Source organism: Elaeis guineensis, chromosome 13 (genome assembly GCF_000442705.2).
Source record: "Elaeis guineensis isolate ETL-2024a chromosome 13, EG11, whole genome shotgun sequence".
NCBI classification, from domain to species: domain Eukaryota; kingdom Viridiplantae; phylum Streptophyta; class Magnoliopsida; order Arecales; family Arecaceae; genus Elaeis; species Elaeis guineensis.
This window is the reverse complement of record NC_026005.2, coordinates 72,494,698-72,514,206: the sequence shown is the minus strand read 5'-3', so window position 1 is coordinate 72,514,206 and position 19,509 is coordinate 72,494,698. Positions and strand designations below refer to the sequence as shown.

General features: G+C 36.6%; 2 protein-coding genes and 1 long non-coding RNA gene across 5 annotated transcripts; 2 read left to right on the top strand and 1 right to left on the bottom strand.

Moving 5' to 3' along the window:
* Positions 1 to 1,834, top strand: LOC105056114 (protein BIG GRAIN 1-like E). Its single transcript, XM_010938191.4, has one exon. The coding sequence runs from the start codon at positions 728 to 730 to the stop codon at positions 1,748 to 1,750; it is 1,023 nt and encodes a 340-aa protein (XP_010936493.4). The 5' UTR covers positions 1 to 727; the 3' UTR covers positions 1,751 to 1,834.
* Positions 1,835 to 4,851: 3,017 nt separating this feature from the next.
* On the top strand, positions 4,852 to 11,957 carry LOC105056071 (uncharacterized). 3 transcript variants are annotated; one of them, XR_012136149.1, is made up of 4 exons: positions 4,852 to 5,105; positions 9,181 to 9,303; positions 11,037 to 11,223; positions 11,363 to 11,957. It is a non-coding gene; the product is annotated as an uncharacterized lncRNA (long non-coding RNA). The 3 variants fall into 3 exon arrangements; XR_012136150.1 differs by having other exon boundaries at positions 4,853 to 5,105; positions 11,037 to 11,196; XR_012136148.1 differs by lacking the exon at positions 11,363 to 11,957 and having other exon boundaries at positions 4,859 to 5,105; positions 11,037 to 11,322.
* Positions 11,958 to 14,606: 2,649 nt separating this feature from the next.
* LOC105056072 (protein DROOPING LEAF) lies at positions 14,607 to 18,385 on the bottom strand. Its single transcript, XM_010938137.4, has 7 exons — positions 18,221 to 18,385; positions 17,195 to 17,326; positions 16,438 to 16,534; positions 16,299 to 16,347; positions 15,098 to 15,173; positions 14,887 to 14,970; positions 14,607 to 14,788 (listed from the first exon to the last, which is right to left on the bottom strand). Exons 1-7 carry the CDS (start codon positions 18,287 to 18,289, stop codon positions 14,723 to 14,725), a joined length of 573 nt encoding a protein of 190 aa, XP_010936439.1. The 5' UTR covers positions 18,290 to 18,385; the 3' UTR covers positions 14,607 to 14,722.
* Positions 18,386 to 19,509: the final 1,124 nt, after the last annotated feature.

The window sequence follows — 19,509 nt, the reverse complement described above, 5'->3', positions numbered from 1 at the left end:
ACCACAAGCCTTGAAGAAGCAAATATTCGTGTTTCTCATGTCTATCATTCTTCTCCCCTCTTCCTCTTCTCATAACATGGAGATGGAGATGGTTCTGCAAATATTTTTTAATCATATTTGCTGAAAAATGCGAGCTTAAGGTTTTAAAAGAACCTCCCTTGGGTACATCCATATCCTGATCGGCTCCTAAAAAGTGGAGCATCTTCTTCACAACATAAGACAGAGATGGTTTTGGCTCCTAGTAAAAGCTACCTGGTGGATATAAAATCCAAAAGCAGTTAAAAGAATAATGTCTCTCTTTTTGACATATTTATGAAAGCCCAATCAAGCCAAAAATCTCCTCCAATGAAGCCTGGCCAATAAACCAAAAGAGACTAAACTCATTTTTCCCAACATCTTCATCACAACGTAGCACTGTTCAAGACCACACCTTTTTTTCTTTTTTTGATGAATCTGTTCAAGATCACACCTTGCTGCCTTTTCCCCTCCTCTCTGTACTGTTGGGCAACATAAATAGCATCAAGTTTGTCTCTCATCAAGCAGACCTCAAGCATGCATTGTTCTGGTGGTGGTGGGTGCAGTTAAAAAGGGTTGTCCCTCCCTCAACCCCTCCCCCACCCCCCCCGCCAACCCCACCCCCCACCAGTCCACTCTCCATCATTCCAAAGGTCCAGTCTCTCAAGCCTCTTCCACTATCTCTAGCCTACAAGAACCATCCAACAACCCCATGCAGGGAATCCACACATCCATGTCCCTGTGCACCCAGTCCTTCTCCTCTAGAATGTCCACCATCGCGTTGTCAGACACTGACAACAGCGCCCCCTCGGCTCACCGCCGGCACAACTCCGGTGAGCTCGACGTCTTTGAGGCGGTGCGCTACTTTGCCGGTGCCATCGATGGTGTTGGTCTCACCGGAAGAATTGGTCCTCAGAGAGTCATACGGGAAGAAAGGAAAAGTTTGGACATACCAATGAAGACCGTACCTCCCCAAGAGTGCCGAAGGATGGAGAAATGCCATCCCAAGGAGACCAAGGGTAAGCAACCAAGCTCCCCTGGTGGTAGATTGGCTAGCTTTCTAAACTCTATATTTAACCAAACTGCTTCTAAAAAGAAATCCAAGTCTCATACCAGCAGCACCAAGTCATCAAAGAATGGAGAGTTAGAAGAGAGGCTTGGAAGGAGAAGTAGGAGGAGTTGCCAATTCCAGAGCATAAGAAGCAGTGACTCCAAATCCATCTACTCTTCTGAGAGCAGTGGAGTTAGCACCCCTCCCCCTCACACCAACATCCCTGCAAAGTCGCAGAAGGAACAGTGCAGCAGCTCTAAGTCCCATGGCCAGCCAAAGTTGGCAGCTTTTTGTCCACAAAGAGAGGTTTGGGATGAGAGAAGAGTACAAGGGGAGACTTGGCTGGCTGAGAGAGTTGAGTTCAGTGATAGACTTTGTGGCAAAAGCAAGGTTTTGGGTGGTGGGAAGCCTAACGTGGCTTGGAATGAAGGGTTGTTGGAGAACAGATGGGTGTTGAATGGAAACAAGGAGGGGTTCTTGGAGAAGCATGGGGAATGTGGGGAGGAATTTAGAGGAAAGGAGGAAAGTAGGGAGGATAATGGAGGGGAAAGTGACTCCAGCTCTGATCTGTTTGAGCTGAAGAATATTGACTTTGGGGAATTCTCAAGTGGACTGCCTGTTTATGGGACCACAGATGTAGAGATGATTGAGAGAGGAGCTGCCATTACAAGTATTCCATTTTAAGAAACTATATTCTCTGTCACTCTTTTGTTTCAATTTTTTTTCCTTATATTTTTTATATATGGGAATGGGAATTGATTGTGATCAGATGTTTCTCTTTGGAGTGAAAATAGAACAGAAGAAGCTTCTGTTGTAAAGTTACTATTGTTTCTGTTGATCTGCTTCTTCTGTCTGTTCATGTCTATACTAAAAATTTACTTTTTGTTCTTGCAAAGCTCTCTCTCTCTCTCTCTCTCTCACACACACACACACACAATTAGTGCTGCTATATCACAATGAATTATCACTGCTCCATACTGATAGCCTGGAACTAGATTTGAGACCTAAAAGGTGGAGGCAGTGAATGGTGCTCTGATATTCTACTCATCTAATGCTTCTTGTTAGCTTAGATACAAAACTTGGTAGTGACCAACCCCAAATGCTAATTAATAACAGTGGATCTCACCTTTCATCACCAAACATGTTTTACTCAATTTAATTATGGATTCGACATATTACAGAAATGATGATCAAAAGAAAGGATATATTACAGAAAACAAGAAAGTAGGAGGGGGGAAATGTCCTTCAATAGCCAATGCTTCTTTTTTGTCTTTTGTTAGATCAAAGCAACTAAAATCCATAAAAGTTATAGAGATTTAAAAATTACAGCTAGGCAATGGATCCTTCCCCACTTCCTCCTCTTCTTGTAAAGGTAGACCTTTCCCATCGCTTCAAGTGGGAAAATTGGGTTGGATTGGTTAGTCTAACTTGACCTAGATCCAACCCAAATTGGCTTCAAGGTAATGGATCTTATAATAGATGTAGAAAGAAGATCCAATACATTAATCCGTAGGTTTGGGATAGTTTCTTTCCTTAATTTAGAACCTTTTTAAGGCATAATTATGAAATTTGGTTATGGATTAGGTTAGGGGCCAATTCCTAACCATTTAATCCATTGATCTTGTTTCAACTCATTGTAGATCGGATTAGATTATCTGTTAATATAATGATAAGATGAAGATCTATATTTTTGATATATTTAATAAATAGATCAGATTTGGGTTGATAGATTTTTGATATATCTCCTATAAGATCTGACCTATGTCTTGTCCAACTTGATCTGATTGCCACCTCTAGGTTAGGTCTGGGCGAAGCGGACTATAGGACGGATCAAGAGTTCTAGTCCTTAATGCATCTCATCTTTTCTAAGACAACTGAACTGATCATTAAGCAAACCATATCCTTATGAAGCAAGACTTTATCAGTGTTTGGTTGTCCTTGGAAATTTATAGATCTCCACTATTGAGAGTGAAAATGGAAAATACATGTAAAATCAGAATTGAGCATCTTTAGGGGCCCCACAACATCTGTATGCATAAGACTCAAATTAGGTCGGAATTTGAACGTTCTAGAATTTCAGCACGACTAGGCCAAACCATGTTATATTCTCGTCATCCCATAAAAGGAAACAAAAAATTGGATGTAAGATTGTGCAGCAAAAAATTTATAAACGTGGGGTCTTTCTAGTTGTTTATCACAGTTATATGAGAGAGAGAAGGAGAGTGGGTACAGTGCGAAACAAAGGGACCATCCATAACAAACAGGGAGGAGGAGACCACTCCATTTGTTTTTGAGTACAGCCATAGATTGCGGGGGACAAACTCTATCATTTTAGAAGAGGGTGAGAATGAGATGTTCCTGTCTTGCACGCGTGCATGTCAGGAAATCTAACGGCTAGATAGCCAAAATCTGTCCACATTTGAGGGCCAACAGAACATTTCCTTTTGGAGTATAAACAGCGGACATGTTTCAGCTCAATAAAATGATGACACTTAATCTACCCTTTTCTCTGTGTCAGGCCTACCATGGACAGATGACCTGGTTGGATGCACAAAACAGTGCCTGAAGTTAACCAAGAAGGAATTGTAAAGAGAAGAACAAAAAGCTAATGAACAAGAAGAGATTACATTCCATCCAGAAAAGAACAAAAGGAAAAAAACAACTGGATTTGCTCACTGAAATCCTAGCTTGTTGGAATACTTTAATAGCAATCGCAGTCCCGCAAGAAGAAAGTGAAGATAATTCAACCAAAAAAAGCTGTTAATTAACTTGGTTATATCTTCTTCACTTGAAAATTTATTTCTAAAGATCATGCACTATATAACTTTCTCTAATTCTCTCCATATGAGCCAATGAAAATTAATGGCCATGTAAGCAGAATGTTCCGTCCAGGTCTGATGGATTCACTGATGTTTTTTTCTGCTCTCCATTTTTGCCCACTGATTTATTGATATGTTTTGCTCTACATTTTTTGCCAAACAACACCAAACTTTAGTTCAGATGGGATGGTTTGATTCAGGTTGGTGTAGCCCTCAATGATGGCATGAGAATAAAGATAGAAAGATGGGGTTTAGCCTCATGAAAAATTGACCACCATACTATTATTAACAATATTTAAATTCTTAAAATTGATCACCAAATACTTGGATGTATAATCTTTTCTTCTTGGGTGGAGAGGTATAGCTACCGTGGCAATACTTGCCGCATGCATAGATCTTGGCTTCGATGTCGAATATCTACCATGTAATTTTGGGAGAAAGATGAACTGTGAAAATGATACATATAACAATAATTTGCATGAAAGTAGTATTGTGCTAATAATTAAGTTAGATGTCTGTTGCTCAATTCATCATATAATGTTAGCTAGGTTGCTTTACAAAAGAGTAATACATAACTTATCAATTACTTAGACCAATCTTGTCTTTGATAAATGGCCACCATACTATGGATGGCTTTTTGTCTCAAAAAAGAAAGAATTATCTTTGTTGGACCACTTGGTTATCCAAAACACCTTAAATCATGCATTGGATCTTAAAAATGTATTATATATATATATATATATATATATATATATATGTATATATATATATATATATATATATGCATGACAAGGAGACATGAGATGTTTTTTATTATTAAATAATATTTTATATATTTTATGGGAATCTTTGTGCAGTATTTTTAATCTCATATCGATTGGAAAGATTTTGAATATTTATATTTGATCAAAAGATATAAATATTTTTTTTTTTTTTTTTTCTTCTTTGAAAAAGTTCCTGATCAAAGCTGACCTAATCCAAAAGCCATGAGGTCCATGGGATATTGTCGTATGAGTCTCGATGTTTAGTCCCACAGCAGTGTGTTAAGAAGATCTTCATGATCTATACAGAACTCAGATACTTAAACAATACAATTTAGCCAGATTTTTAGATGAGGTTCAACTCGGAGGCCGCACAGAAATTTCTGTACACGCGGTTCCCGCCGCCTCGTGCACCCTATATCCAAGCTCGTGGGCGAAATTCCAGCGAGAACCACGCAGGTACTCCGATTTCTCCTCTGTGGTGTTTTGGATTGAAGTTCTCTCTTTTGCTAGTGTTTGTTCGTCGATTAGTCTCCTTTTTGCTTAAATTTGAACCCCAAATGCTCACCGGAGTTGAAAGCGAAGGAAAATGTGCATAAAATTTATAGGCTTGAATTTAATGTCTAAATCAGACTGCGTGCCCTTCTAGGGCTATTTGTTTTTATAAATTTTTTAGAAACCATAGTTCGTAGTTTGATACTTAAAACATAAAAAAGATGTCGACATTGTTAGATGGCTAGAACTAGGTATCGAAATAATTTTAGGATTTGATTCGTTATTATTTATGCTTAGCTTAGTTTCTTTCAGTATTAATATCATCTCTTAGTTATTGCATCCTTTTGATACATGGTTGGTTATTTGTCTGCTATTCTGGATTGTTTGATTACTCTGCTTCTACCTGAACTTGTTCATGGATCATATATGCTTTGGTATTAGCCATATTTAGTACATGTGGCATATGGCCATAAATTTGCAAGGCTATTTAGGGTGGGAGTATAATCTGATACTTGATATTGTTGCGAACAGAGGGAAGTTATTTGACTCTCTTAAGAAATGATTAATTAGCTTACATGGGAAATTGACAGTCTGCCAAACTGTATACTTCAGCATGTAAAATAAGTAGAATCACTTAAAACTCTAAAGAAAATTCACTCCTCCAGTATGGATTGGATGTAATCCACTTGTGGAATATTTATTTTTGTCACTCTTTCAGTTTTTCAAACAAATAAAGCTGCACTTCTTTTTTTATTTTTAAGAGTTAAAGGCACTCTGATTGATAATATATCTTTGCTGAATTTGAAGCTTCGATCTAGCTGTGATATGCATAGCAAATTGTTCTTCATGACACTGGTAGAAGGAGTGAAAATATATTATGTTATTTTTTGGTATTTTAGAGCACTCTGTTGGGGTGTGCTGAGACAAGTCAGGAAAAAAAATGAAGAAAGATTGGTGTAAGGGGAAGTTTAGAAAATTATTCAGACTCGAGCCCGATGGAGTGAAAGAAACTCATTTTTTTATGGAGGAGGGAGTAAAATGAAGTAATTTGAGAAATTAGATTAGGTAAAACAACTGTTATAAGAAGAAACTATGCAATGAAGAAGCAAGAAAAACAAATTATGCTTTCTCTTCATTTCTAGAAATTCTTTTTCAAAGGGAAAGTTATACATCTGAATTAATTTAGATCCATCAGAAGACAAAATTTCAATAAATTCTTACCCTCTGCTTTTTCTTTTTATTTTTGGGTAGCTGGGCAAATCCTATAGAATCTGACCAGGTGGAAATTGCAGTTGGGAAAACTATTGACATAGAGGGGGGGTTTTCAGTTTTCTGTGACAAAATTGGTGAATATATACAATATACATCTATATGATGACTTTGGTTTTATCTTGCTTTATGGATGTAATTATGGATAGGCCAAATAAATATCTCCCAGAGCATTGGATTAGTCACAGATAATTGTCAAATATCATGGTCACAACTTCATCAGTATAAAGTTTTAGTGAGAAATAGGATGGATTAAAATAACACATATATGAATGCTTTGGAGACTTGTCACAGGGGGCACCTAAAGAAACATACTATTTTGCCTTTGTTAGATGAGGTGTTAGGGTTGAGTTTTGGGTTGAAATCAGTTTATTTCCCATTTCTTCCACCTAATGAGTGGATTATCTCAATGCTTCTAGCCAGTCTACATATCCAAGAGACCTATTATAATGATGTTGTGTTTTGTTCTTCCACAATTGGGTTCCAATTCTTTATCATTTTGCTTCTCCTCCATGGAGGAATGGTGGATGATTTTTGTATGGACTATGTGTTTTTTAAAAAAAAAAATTTAAAAATGTGGAAAAATCAACTGAAATTGAGATAGTGAAGTAATAAGTTTATTTGAATACTAGGAAAAGGAAACCAGTAATTGTTGTGGCTTTTTGATTAATTTCTGAGAAGTAGAAACAATAGGTAACTCAATAATGGATAAACAACTGAATATAATTCTTTCAACAGAGAGTGCTAGAATTGAGGTATAGGAAAAGGTTGAGACAGAGAAAGATGCAGTGTTAGAAGGCTCCGAAATGAGATTGAGTGCAAAGTTCACCATAAAACTAGTTAAGGTAAGTGACAAATCAACAGTCAATAGGATATTTTCTTTTAGGTAGATGAAAAATTGGTAGATGACAAGGCGATCAGTTTTACAACCTATATTAAATCAGTATCAGTTCAAATTTTCTATGCTTTGAGATGGAAGAGGCTTAAGCATGATCATAGATGGCTAGGAGGGAGGAGGCTTAACCTTGAAGTTTAAGAGCTTAAAAGCTTGTAGGAGAAATATACTGAAAGCTTGGAGAAAGTATCATCTTACAATTCCAAACTACCACTCTGCTCCCGCTCTTATATAGGCTTCAGCACTCGGTGATAATGGCTGAGCCTCCTGCATCCTTACCAATCCATGATTTTTATAAACAATTTGGGCTAAAATGAAGCATTTTCCAGCTAGAAATTAATAAATGCTCTCACAAGAACTAATCACCGAGAAAATTCTCTCTCTCTCTCTCTCTCTCTCTCTCTCTCTCTCTCTCTCTCTCTCTTTCTCTTTCGAGCTTTACTTTTTTCTACCTTATATCCCTTGCCACCAAAATTAGGGGATCAAATGCCGTGTCAGAGGTAAGGAGGTAGTGCAAGTGGAATCGGGTAAATGCTCTTCTTCCACAAGGCATCCACCAAGAGGATAGGAGCATAACATAAAAAGGAAAAACTCCAACTCTGATGCCAAAGGCTAAATTTTCATTCAACTTAGCAAATTTATCACTAAATGTCTTATTCCATACAAATTGCCGCTATATATAGGCATAGGCATGAGACATGTCCCCATCTCTATGCAATAATTAAAACAATCAATTCACCATTGACAATAAGGGATGAAAGTGCAAAATATGAAAAAAGACATTGTGAAGTACTAAGTGATGACACATGATCCTAGAAGTTCACATGAAAACTAAAGGACATTAATCAAAGTATCAAACAATTAATTACTTATGATTAATGTAGGACTCATAATTAGTGCATAGCTTAAATAATTTGGAGAAATTCAAATGGCAGCTCAAGGGACATTTTCTGTGTCATCCCTTTTTGTAATGGCTTACCCAAGAAAAAAAGAAAAATAAATAAAACCCTCTTTCTCAATGATATTAAAACTCATAAGTATGTTTATTATGATTTCTTTTTACCAATATACCATTTTCTGTGTGCTGGGACATAGACTGGAAGGTTATGATGTATGACCTTACTGTCACCCTGTTACTAACATGTGCATTAATTTCTATGTATCTTTATCTCCATGTATCATTTCATAAAGGACCTTCTTATAAGTAGCTATATTGCATTGGATACATCTAGTTTTCTTTATTCAGATGTTGACTGGTCTTTCTTTTTCCTTTTCCCATCAATTAAGAAGGATGAAAGTAAGTACACAGTGCTTAAAGTTGCTTTACTGCAGTCCTTGTTCTGTAAGAGTCTGTGTAGGTTCCCACTAAGTCTTCGAGTGCACCAAAGCAGCTGATTTAGGTAGCTGGTTGTAGGCCTGTTATCTTATTAATTCTTAGCCCATGCCTGAAGGTAGATTACTTTGAGAGTACGGCGTTATCTCCTTTGAAATGTTGGGCTCCTCTAGCATGATCATCACAGGATTGATGGTTATCTTTGTGCTTTGATTTCGGATGTTTTTGTTCACACTTTAGTACATATGCATAATCATTCTCTACCATGAAATCAGAATTTTGGCTTAAGATAACACTTAATATTTTTTGCTTACAATTTATGTTTGAATGGATTTTTTTTTTTTTTTTTTTTTTTGTGTTTAAATACTCAGGCCAGCAACAGGTTTAACATTAATTCTCAAGCTAAGTATGTTGGTACAGGGCATGCTGACTTGAATAGATTGAGTTTCTAAATACTGATAGATCATGTCCCTTCTTACCTACTTTCATAAGCTCGATGAGTTTATAGATCTAAATTTGTTTGTCCCACTTTTTCAATGCAGTGAATGGCAGTGAACATCCAACGTGATAGCTATGCATCATATATTGGCCACTACCCCCTCTTGGCATATTTTGCCATTGCTGAAAATGAATCCATTGGAAGAGAATGCTACAATTTTATGCAGGTATGGGTATGGCATTCTTAGATATTTATGCTATGTATTTCTACATATTGTATAGATGTCATATGTAGTTATCTTCCATCAGACCACTAAAATAATAGAGTTTAATATGTGAGTTTGTAGAAGTGTAAAAGTATGTATAACTTAATGACATGTGCTGATTTATGTATGAAAATTTTGGAATTTAAGTTGCTTCACCTTTTGCTTGTTCACTGTTTGAGATAAATACCTATCAGACATACATGTTCCTTGCCTTTACATCAAGGCCCTAAAGATCACAATATATTGCTAAGTCTATTATTTCAATGGAAAAGCTTGAGCACAGTTATTATTGCAAAGCACCCTTTCTTAAGATGCTTTACAAAAATTGGTGTTGTAGTGACACAATCGGTGTTGTAGTGACACAATCGGTGTTGTAGTGACCCTTTCTTAATGTTTGAATGAATAAATGCAAATTTATGTATGTAGCAATTTTTATTAGATCATTCTAGAACCTACTATATTGAGTTTTATTTAAAAGACAGGATATCGTCATTCATTATGAACAGAAATTTGGTGCATTAGGACATTCTGTGTAAATAGTTTGCCATCTGTAAGAAATTTTGCCTATGAAATGCCAAGGCTTGAATAAACTTTAAATTTAGCATTCCCTTTCCATTAATAAACTGGAGTTTGTTTATATTTTTTCAAATGAGTCTGCAGGAGTCAAGCCATGCACTTGACTCCTAAAAGGATGTTCTTTGGGATTAATACTTTCATGAGGATACATATGATAGCAAGAACAGGAACATGCTTGATAATGGTTGTCCTACCAATGAACATTGTACATGAGAGTAAAGCTTTGTACATGAGAGTAAAGCTTGGCAGTCACTGAGCTGAGCTTGGAGATGGCCCATGCTGGCTTTGTCAAAATTTATCAACTTACCTAATAATACTTGGTTTTTCCCTTCTACATACAACTCTACAAGAAATCATCTTCTGAAGCTTTTTTCAAAAAGATGAGTATTGATTTAAAAGCTTTAGTTGATGCTTTTATGCCTTAGATGACAGATAATAATAAATTCCAAGTGAAGCAGGCATGAAGCATAGTTTATGGTATCATGATGCGGTCTTCTCAAAGTGAGGTAAAAAAATCTTCAGGCTAGGTAGGTGATCTTTTAGCCTAGGGACATACTATGAAGGTGACTTAAAGTATCCCTTATAGAATATGTTGATGTAAGGTGAGAGGATCACTTTTGTCTCAACTCAGATTATGGTAAGCCATTAACATCATTGAAGAATCTGAATGGAGTGCTACGCATCTTATAGTCCTACATACCTCAACTATAATATGTATTTTTAAGTATTTTAACATATTAATTTTCCCAACTACCAATTCTATGAGTTGATTCTCATGACTTAAAGAAGTCTTTCTTAGTTTTTACTCCATATGGCACTGTTATTCCTTTGATGTTGGTTGTGCTGTTCTCCTTGAATTGCATTTCAGTTGTGATAGGTGCCATGTGTATGATTTTAATATATAGGTTGAAATGATGCATTTTTGTTACGAAACTTAAGTGAATCTTGCTTTGTAAAGTTTTATTTAGAAATGATACTCCTTTTGATGAAAATAGAACTAAAGATGACTTGAACTGTTCTGGAAGAATGCAAATGTCCCCAATATTTGTGTTCATATAGTTCCTTTTCTTTTGCTAATTTGAATTGCATGTAAGTTTACTTTTTGATCTTTCTTGCAGAAAATCCTGTTGCCTTGTGGACTTCCTCCAGAGAGAGGAGGATATACTCTTGCATGGTATATTAGCTACGTTTGAAAGAGGAGGAGAATTGTATCTATATTGAACGTGATGATGATGTCTTTTTTGTGGGCTCTTGGGTTTAGAGAGGATGTGGTCTTCTGTAAGGATTTCTGTTGAGCCTGTTTCAGTAAGATAAGATTGTTTGGTTTTGAATACTCTAAACGTTAGCTCTTGATTGTATATGCTGCAATATTTTTTTATTTAAGCAGGTAATTCATTGATCACACTTTTAACAGTTTTTTTGTTTTTTTTTTTTGTTTTGGTAGTACTTTTAGCAGTTTCTTGGTGGTGGTTGTGAGGATGAAGGACTCTCTGCTCTGCTCATCGTCTTGAAAATTTTGTCAAGAAGCACTCGCGGGATGTAGGCATTATGCATTGCTCCACTCTAATCGGCCTTTTTAGAAGTCTTTCACCTAAAATTTATCAGATTATATTGCAACCAAACCTCTGAGAGTTCGCCCAGGTCACCCCTACCAGAGAACCTCTAATACGTTTTTTATTTTATTTATTTTTTTTTTCATTTGCCAATTGCCTGCTGAGCTAATTAATCTGGCAGTGGATTCAACTAAAATCCCTCCAGAAATCAGCACCTGGTATTCAACTAGCACTTAATGCTGGCAAGTTGCTGATGGTTAAAAAGTCTCATAGCGCAATCATTTTAATTTATCACTTTATGCAGCCAAGTTTCAACTGTTGTTAGAACAGGCCATTTTATTATTATTATTTTTAATTTTTTTAGGTAGACATTTGATAACAATAACAACCAATTCAAATCCAACTCTCTGCTTTTACCAACCATCTTCAAGCTTTCTTCTCTGAAATCTGAAGTGAATGCATATGGTAAGAGGTCGCTGGTTTGCCCATAAGCTTAAGACAGCTGATTCTATAGTCTTTACCTGAATTGTTAGAAAATAATTGACTTTGGATGCTAATATTATAATTGATAAGTTTATTGAATCGAGTTCAGATTGGGGTAAGATCTGAAACGATAACTCAATCGATGATCAAATAAAAATTCGTGCATTCAAAACTATAGAAATGCTTTGTATTAAAAATAGATGTTTCATATGTGTCAACACATGCACTATGCAGCATGTGATTTAATTAAAATTAAGTTTTTGATTTTGACAAAAACCATCAGATGTAACATATCTAAACTCTAAAAAGCATTAGTTGGTTAATGGAAACTACTTGCTATCATAACAAATATATGGGCCATATTGCGACAATCATGCTAGTTAAGTTAATATCTTATTAATAGCTTTTAAGGTTACTATGAATCACGAACATAGGTTTCATAATTATTATTAAAAACAATGTTATGCAGATATTAATTATACAGTTGAGTGATATCTGATTATACATCCATATTCAACTCAAAACCCAGAAAGAAAATTCAAGCCCAAACTCAAATCTAATTACTTATAGGTGTGGATCATGATCTTGCTTGGATCCAACCTGAATCTGACCTGTCATTACCTAGTTGATGGCAACTAATTTCTTGAGGAATCCATATAGAGAACTTTCAGCTTCCAATGATTCAATGCTGGCTCTTTCATTGTTCATGCCCTCCGTATTTGTAAGAAATTTCTCTGAGTCAGCACTTCTATGTGAAGTGCTGTTCCATTGTTCCTTCCAATATTTCTTACATTTCCTTATAGTTAGAAGATCTTTTTCTATGTGAAGTGCTGTCCTCTCCCGCTCCAACATCCCCCCCCCTCACCAACCACACACACACACACAAAATGCGTAAGCTCAAAAATTGTGAGTCTAGTTATCAATTGAACTATACGAGTAACAAGTTTGTTCATGACGCTTAGTCCTCAGGGAAATCTGAAATCCAACATGCAGAAACAGCTTACTGATATAGTAAAAGGTTGGTATGGATATCATGAATGAATCACCAAAATTATGATATCAGTATGCCATAAATTATATTTGCAGGAGATTATGCAGGAAAAACTTGTGCCATTATTTTCAGTGGCTAAAAAGATGAAGGGAAGGAAAATTTTCTGCAGAAAAAGATGAAGCGAAGGAGAAGAAAAGACAATTCAAGGATTTGGGAGAACAAAACAGGATAGATGGAAGAGGTAACTAAGGAGCTAGTCTTAATTAGAGAAAAAAATGGAATTTGACTGGCTTTAGGATAATTTTCTCATTTTTTTTCATTATCTGTTTTTTGACAAACATTTCTATCTCTATTTCCATAGATTCAAGGTAATGTCCCAAAAAAAAAAAAAAAAGAAGTATTATTTTACCAGAATGATAATCATGAAAGTTGGAACTCTATAGTCTATTTGGAGACATCAAAATCCAAGTGAGCCTAGGAGTCTCTTAACTTAACCTATAACCAAAGTAGGACTGATCTGCTCATCTATTGGAACTTTAAACTACAGCTACAGAAATCCTCCACAACCCTATAAGCAGTCAACTTCCAATGATCCATTTTTCACCAAACTCTGTGTCCATTCAATACTTAGACATCTTTTTATCCTTTTTAATCAAAAAATTTCCCATATAAAGATAGCTAAAATGAAGATTAATGTACTAATCATCTTAATCTTCATGAAGTAACAATGTCCAGGAAGAAATTAAAAACACTAGTTTAGATGAAAACTCGATTAGAATTTAGCAGTAAATATGGCAAAAAGTTGACAATGAAAGTGAACCCATGTTACTAAGTACTCCTGATGGGACCAAACTATAGAATTGTAACTCTTCAATTGTTCATATTAAAGAAGATCAGGCATGTCTTTTATAGCCAGTCTCTTGAAAAGAAACGGCATGAGCTTGAAGAACATGGTTAAAGAGCTCCATCACAACCATCATGGAAGACACTGATCATAATACTATGACTATACTGAAATATCCTAAGGTTGCTAAGATACCAGGACAAGGCCACCTCAGGTAAGGCAACGGAAGGAAAGAGTGGCTGACATGCTAATATAACACGAAGTGATATAGATTAAATGATAATCAATTGAATATGAATGGCATTTTTCTGGATATAAACCTACAAAAGAAATTTATGTGTGAATATTCCTTGGTGATACCTAATGGAAAGAGAAGAACATCATGATGCATGGAGAAAACCTTTCCAAAATTTCGACAATCACATCTTAATTTAATTTGCATCGATGTGCACCTCCTTCACAATCTCCTTATGAGCTTCACCCTTTGTTTCATAATAATTGTTATGATGGTCTGACATATTTCGGACAAACCCAAGAGAGAGGGGTCAGGACGCATGCAGAAATAATTTTGACATGAGATAACTCTACCTGCAGAATTTCTCGATAATGGAAGATCACTTAATCTTTCATACTACCACTGACAGTCCTCTATTTTCAACCTCCCCCTCTCTCTCTCTGTTAGTATGTATGTGTGCGTGAGAGAGAGGGACAGAGAGAACAGGAACCCGGGGGGAGGGGGGAGCAAGTGACCGAGTGAAACATCAATACGAATGGTTCCAAATCATAACATCAATTACCACATACTACTATATACCAGAGTTTCATATAACATAGGGAAGATTTCCACCAAAAAGCATACACCATAAAACACATCAATTCAAGAAAGAGAAAAGGTTTGATGTGTTGATTAGGTAATTTAAAGAGCTTAGGAACCTAGTCTTTGCGCTCCAATTGCTCGAAAACATCAAAACGTTCCACTGTAAGGCTATTTTCTCTTTCCTGCACCATTCAACCCAAAAAGAGTTTGCAACCACGTATACGAAACCACCTAAAATACTGCTATTTGTAGAGAGATAGAAGGGTTGTACGACTCTTACAAGGGGAAGGGTTACTGTTCTTACTGCTCCAGTGTTTTCCGGGGTTGAAACACTTGTTGAGCAGCGTGGATCGCACTTAGCCCACTATAATATGCAGATCACAAGGTGATAAAAAGAAAAGCACAAAACATAAGACAAGAATAAGAAATTAATGGTTCCATACTACCTAATGTCTTGTTATTTGTAAACCAATGCCAAGAGGATATCTTACATTCTTTGCAGCCATGCTAAATGCTTCTCGATGAGGAATGTCTGGTTTGGCAGCTTTTATACGCTGTATTTCCTCCCTGTCATGATTAAAGAATTCTGTTGATTCTAATTAAACCCATAATATTAATGAACAATGTAGTTGGTTGCACTCCCAATAATGATCTCGCATGTATTTTTTTTGTTGGAAATGCTCACGAGGGCACCAATTTTAGTTGTTTGAGTTGGAGTAATCGGCCTATTCCATAACTTAGTAAGCTCCCAATTGAAGCATCATAACTCTTTGGCTAGCCAAAATACACTGATCCAATGTTAATTTAACCAACAAAACGTATGAAAGACAGCAAAGCATGTTTCATCCGTCCACCTCAGCAGGGTAAAAATGTTAAAATAATGACAGAACAATTAATCACACAAAATAGTGGATAAATTCAATCATCAGATACGATAGAAAGATTGCTAATATTTATGGTGCACCAGCTCATGGTATTGAATGATCCTATTTTATGTGACATTGATCACGAAGGCTTAATTTTGTTGGATCCAGGATCTCTATAAGAAGAAGTTAAACTAAGGTTTGTTAAATTCACATTATAGTTTTTCAGGAATCAGACCATATATTTCATTTAGCTAGATTGAAGTCAGGAGTTCTGATTCCATAGTTTGTGCATTGGGAAGTCCTGGTTCATTAGGAGTGGGCTCTCATGTAAATTTCAGAAGAAAAGGAACAATGAAGGACAAATAAGAGGAAACTTGTATAGGAAGATTAGACTGCATGCCAACATAATGGAAGACAACAATAGATAGTTTATCTGATCCTCAGATTATATAAAATCATGTTGCATATGAGTCAGACTGGTAGAAACTTACGGTCCATGAAATCTATAAAAAAAAAAAAAAAAAAAATTTCCAGTCCCCTAAAGACTACTATTGGCTTTGTTATTTAATATTTGACTTCTATTTCACCTTCACATTTTCGCCAAAAATGGCAATGATGTGATATCATTTTCGTGCTATGGTTGATTGCATTTTTGGCGTCAGATCCTCTTGCTTACAACATGCCTGTCGGCAGATTGGTCAGCCGAGTTATGCGAGGAATTAATATTTATAATGAGCTCAAATCCTATGGTAAGCTTACGCACGACGTGTCCTGCTGGGAAGCAAATTAACAGTAAAAGTAGTGATGTGACATCTTTGTTTCTTACTTCATGAAGCGATTGTAAGCTGACGGAAGTCGGTGTTTCTTCTCTGGAGCTGCCACCAAAAAAATCAACCAAAATAGATTGAAGAACAAAATATATCAATGGAAGCAGCAGAAATATAGAAAAATTAGAAATATATTACGTTTCACAACAAATGGTGCTTTGGGGATCATTTGTTCGCTTGATGTGGATGAAGGTGGTAGCAAAGGCTGACCCCTCCTACAGTCATTGCAGGAACCCTAATTGACAGTGAAAAGCAATCGCACATGAAATTACACACTCCTATCTTTCTCTCTTACTGGGAAGCAGATCTAAAAGTAATATGATCAAAAAATACAAAGAGGGAACCATTATGCCTATGAGCTAGCATCATAATCTAGCCCATGATATCAGTGCTGTCCATAGGAGTTAGCATTGGCACTGACATAAATGGGTGCTTTCTTTTAAATAGAGATAATATGGGGTTATGAAAGTCTATCATGATGACATAGAAGTGATAACAAACTAAAATGCAACTTAGTGGGCAAAAGCTAATGGAAAAGAAAAAGAAAAAGAAAACTTAAGGGGAAAATAAAATTCAAGCTATAAACTATTAAGCAACTCTATGTAGTATGTCATTTTTTTTACTAAAAAAAAAAGAAATAAAAAACTATGGAGTGTGCTGCATAGGTCTCTTTTTTTTTTTGAGGAAAGCAGTGTGCTGCATAGGTCATTATTAAACTCCTGGTTCACATTAAGATATGTCGGTCCATTTTGCACCATCTTTATGATCAGATTCTGAATCACAGAAAATGGTATTTCTGCTACGCACAACCATGAATTCAACATGATATTGGAAGCATCAGGTTAGTTTTGGTAGTGATTGGTGAAAGAAATAAGGAAGACTGCGGCAAACAAACCTGAAATGCCATCGGGTGGTCGGTGGGGCAAAGGGACTGCACCATGGGTCTGGGGCTAAGGAAGGAGAGATGATTACAGTGGCCACATTTCACAGTCACAGTGTCCATAAGCCGTTTGCATGGCACCCCGACCTGCAACCACCAAAGATGCCGTCAAGACATGAGAGCTGCCAACTTAGGAGGGGTCTATGTACGACATTCCCAGATCATGATCTCTCTCTTCACAGGCTCCTGTTTCCAAACAAGTTCAACATTTTTCCCACAAGGTAAGAGAGTAGAGATTTTTCTTCAGAGAGAGAGAGAGAGAGAGAGAGAGAGAGAGCATAGAGATGACAATTTATCAATATGAAGGATTTTCTTTCAGAGGGCAAGAAGAAATCTCAACTGGGTAACTGCAATTCCTTATCTAGGTGATCTGAACTAGGACAATACTAACGAAACAAAGATATATATCACAGTTTCAAATAGGCCTTCCCATCCGTTGTCTAGACTCGGAGATGAGGAAAGTGAAAGAAGAAGAAGAAGATGTATGCTCTTATGATGCAAAACAACTAGATGAGAAAACTGAAGTGGATGAAATAAAAAGAAAATATATGTCGAAAGGAATTGAAAAGTCAATCAGAAGTATGCTAGCTCGACTTTAAGTGAGCTCTTCTTACATTTCCACAACATATATTAAACGTCTAATTAAATCTCCGCTCAAATTGTTGAAGAAAATGCTCCTTTCATATATACAACTCCAAAAATTTCATAGGAGAAATGACTTTCAAGGGCGTACACCTATAATGCAAGAGGAAGCTAAATTGGGGGGAAAGAAAGAAATATTATGGAGTAGTAAGGATGGGAGAAGGCGATCATAGGATAATAATTCTCAAAACTTTCCAAACTTCGCTTCCTATATATCAACCATATATAATAAAACTAGGCACATATAGTAGATAAAAGTTCGATGGCTTTCTTTTCATCCGTTGATATATCTAAGTACTTGATGGGCTGGTCTCCATGTATGTGAACTGAAGAGATTACCGCAAGAACAGTGTTGCAGTAGGTGCAACGGACGTAGCATAAATGCTCGGTGGGAGAAACCAAATCCATTAGAAGTACTGGTGAAAGAAGGAAGACAAGAGAAGAAGAGAAGCTAAGAGGAGAATGGGGGGCAGCGGTGGAGATGGCTTCTTGGGTTGAAAAGAAGGGAGGTTCCAATGGAAAATCTACATAGTGACTAGGGTTTCCATTCTAGCAATAATGCTCGGGGGAACCCACACACATGGAACGTACGGCCGAGCCCACCCGGGCTACTAGAAGACAAGAGGTATACGGCCTACTATTTCTCGAGACATATGCCTCCAAAGAAGTAAAGATGAGGGACTCGACTTTTTTTCGCTTGGAGAAGCGAATACTTGTTTAGGGGAAGAGACTTCCTTTTAACCTTTTACATGACTTAAAATAAGATCTGTTAATGGTTGCAGGTTAAATTTCTTGGTTGCACTTTTATGATCCTCGTGATTGATGTAATAATTTAAGATACATGTTCAACAAGATGTTGAGAGGCTGCCGATCCTCATAATGGAAGTTTGATCAATATGCATGTGGCCTTTCTACATGTTTGAGCATATAAACCGCGGATATGGTTGATTAAGGTGTAAATGGCTCAATCTTATAGTGGTAGCTATTTGGGTCCTCGAGAAAATGACAAAGTTGAGATTTTAAATGCCAAAGAGTGTTATTGCTGACACACATAGCATAAAACCAAGTAGCCTGGTAATTGGCTTGCCAACCATGGCAAGTTGGCAAGTACTTTCAAAAGTGAACAAGCTTGCTTGCGGAAATCATGCCACTAATGCATTCTGAAACATGAATATGGTTACGTACATCAAGATAAGAAAGAATATATTTTTACTTATTATAATTTAATTGACAACATTAGATTCATCTGGTGCAACAAACGTCAGGGTTGAGCCAGAGTATGGGAGCAGACTTTCAGGGCTTTCACCATGGCCAGTTAGATCCAACGATTTCTCAGCCATCAAATGTGTCATCTTTCAAGGATTACATTATCACTATCCACTCTTGATCACCATCGATATTGTGTTCTCCTATCGATGTCCTTTTTTGTTTGAGAAGATTTGACTTTCCTATCTTTGATCCTGAGACATTGCCTATGAGGTTTGGAGGTTGCCAGCACAAAGTGATGCCATGTATCGGATTACCTGTAGGCTGGAGTTGACAAGGCACATACTTCGGTGGTGGAATCAGGTTGAGGATAGAGATATCTTTAGGAGATTAGAGGATATTGAAATGTCCATCATGGAGCT

Excerpts from the sequence above, each read along its gene's own strand:
- LOC105056114 (XM_010938191.4), top strand. The coding sequence starts at position 728 with ATGCAGGGAATCCACACATCCATGTCCCTGTGCACCCAGTCCTTCTCC.
- LOC105056072 (XM_010938137.4), bottom strand. The coding sequence starts at position 18,289 with ATGGATTTGGTTTCTCCCACCGAGCATTTATGCTACGTCCGTTGCACC. Across the intron at positions 17,327-18,220 it reads ACTGCAACACTGTTCTTGCG|GTCGGGGTGCCATGCAAACG; the intron begins GTAATCTCTTCA and ends TGGTGGTTGCAG. Across the intron at positions 14,789-14,886 it reads GAACAGTAACCCTTCCCCTT|GAAAGAGAAAATAGCCTTAC; the intron begins GTAAGAGTCGTA and ends TGAATGGTGCAG.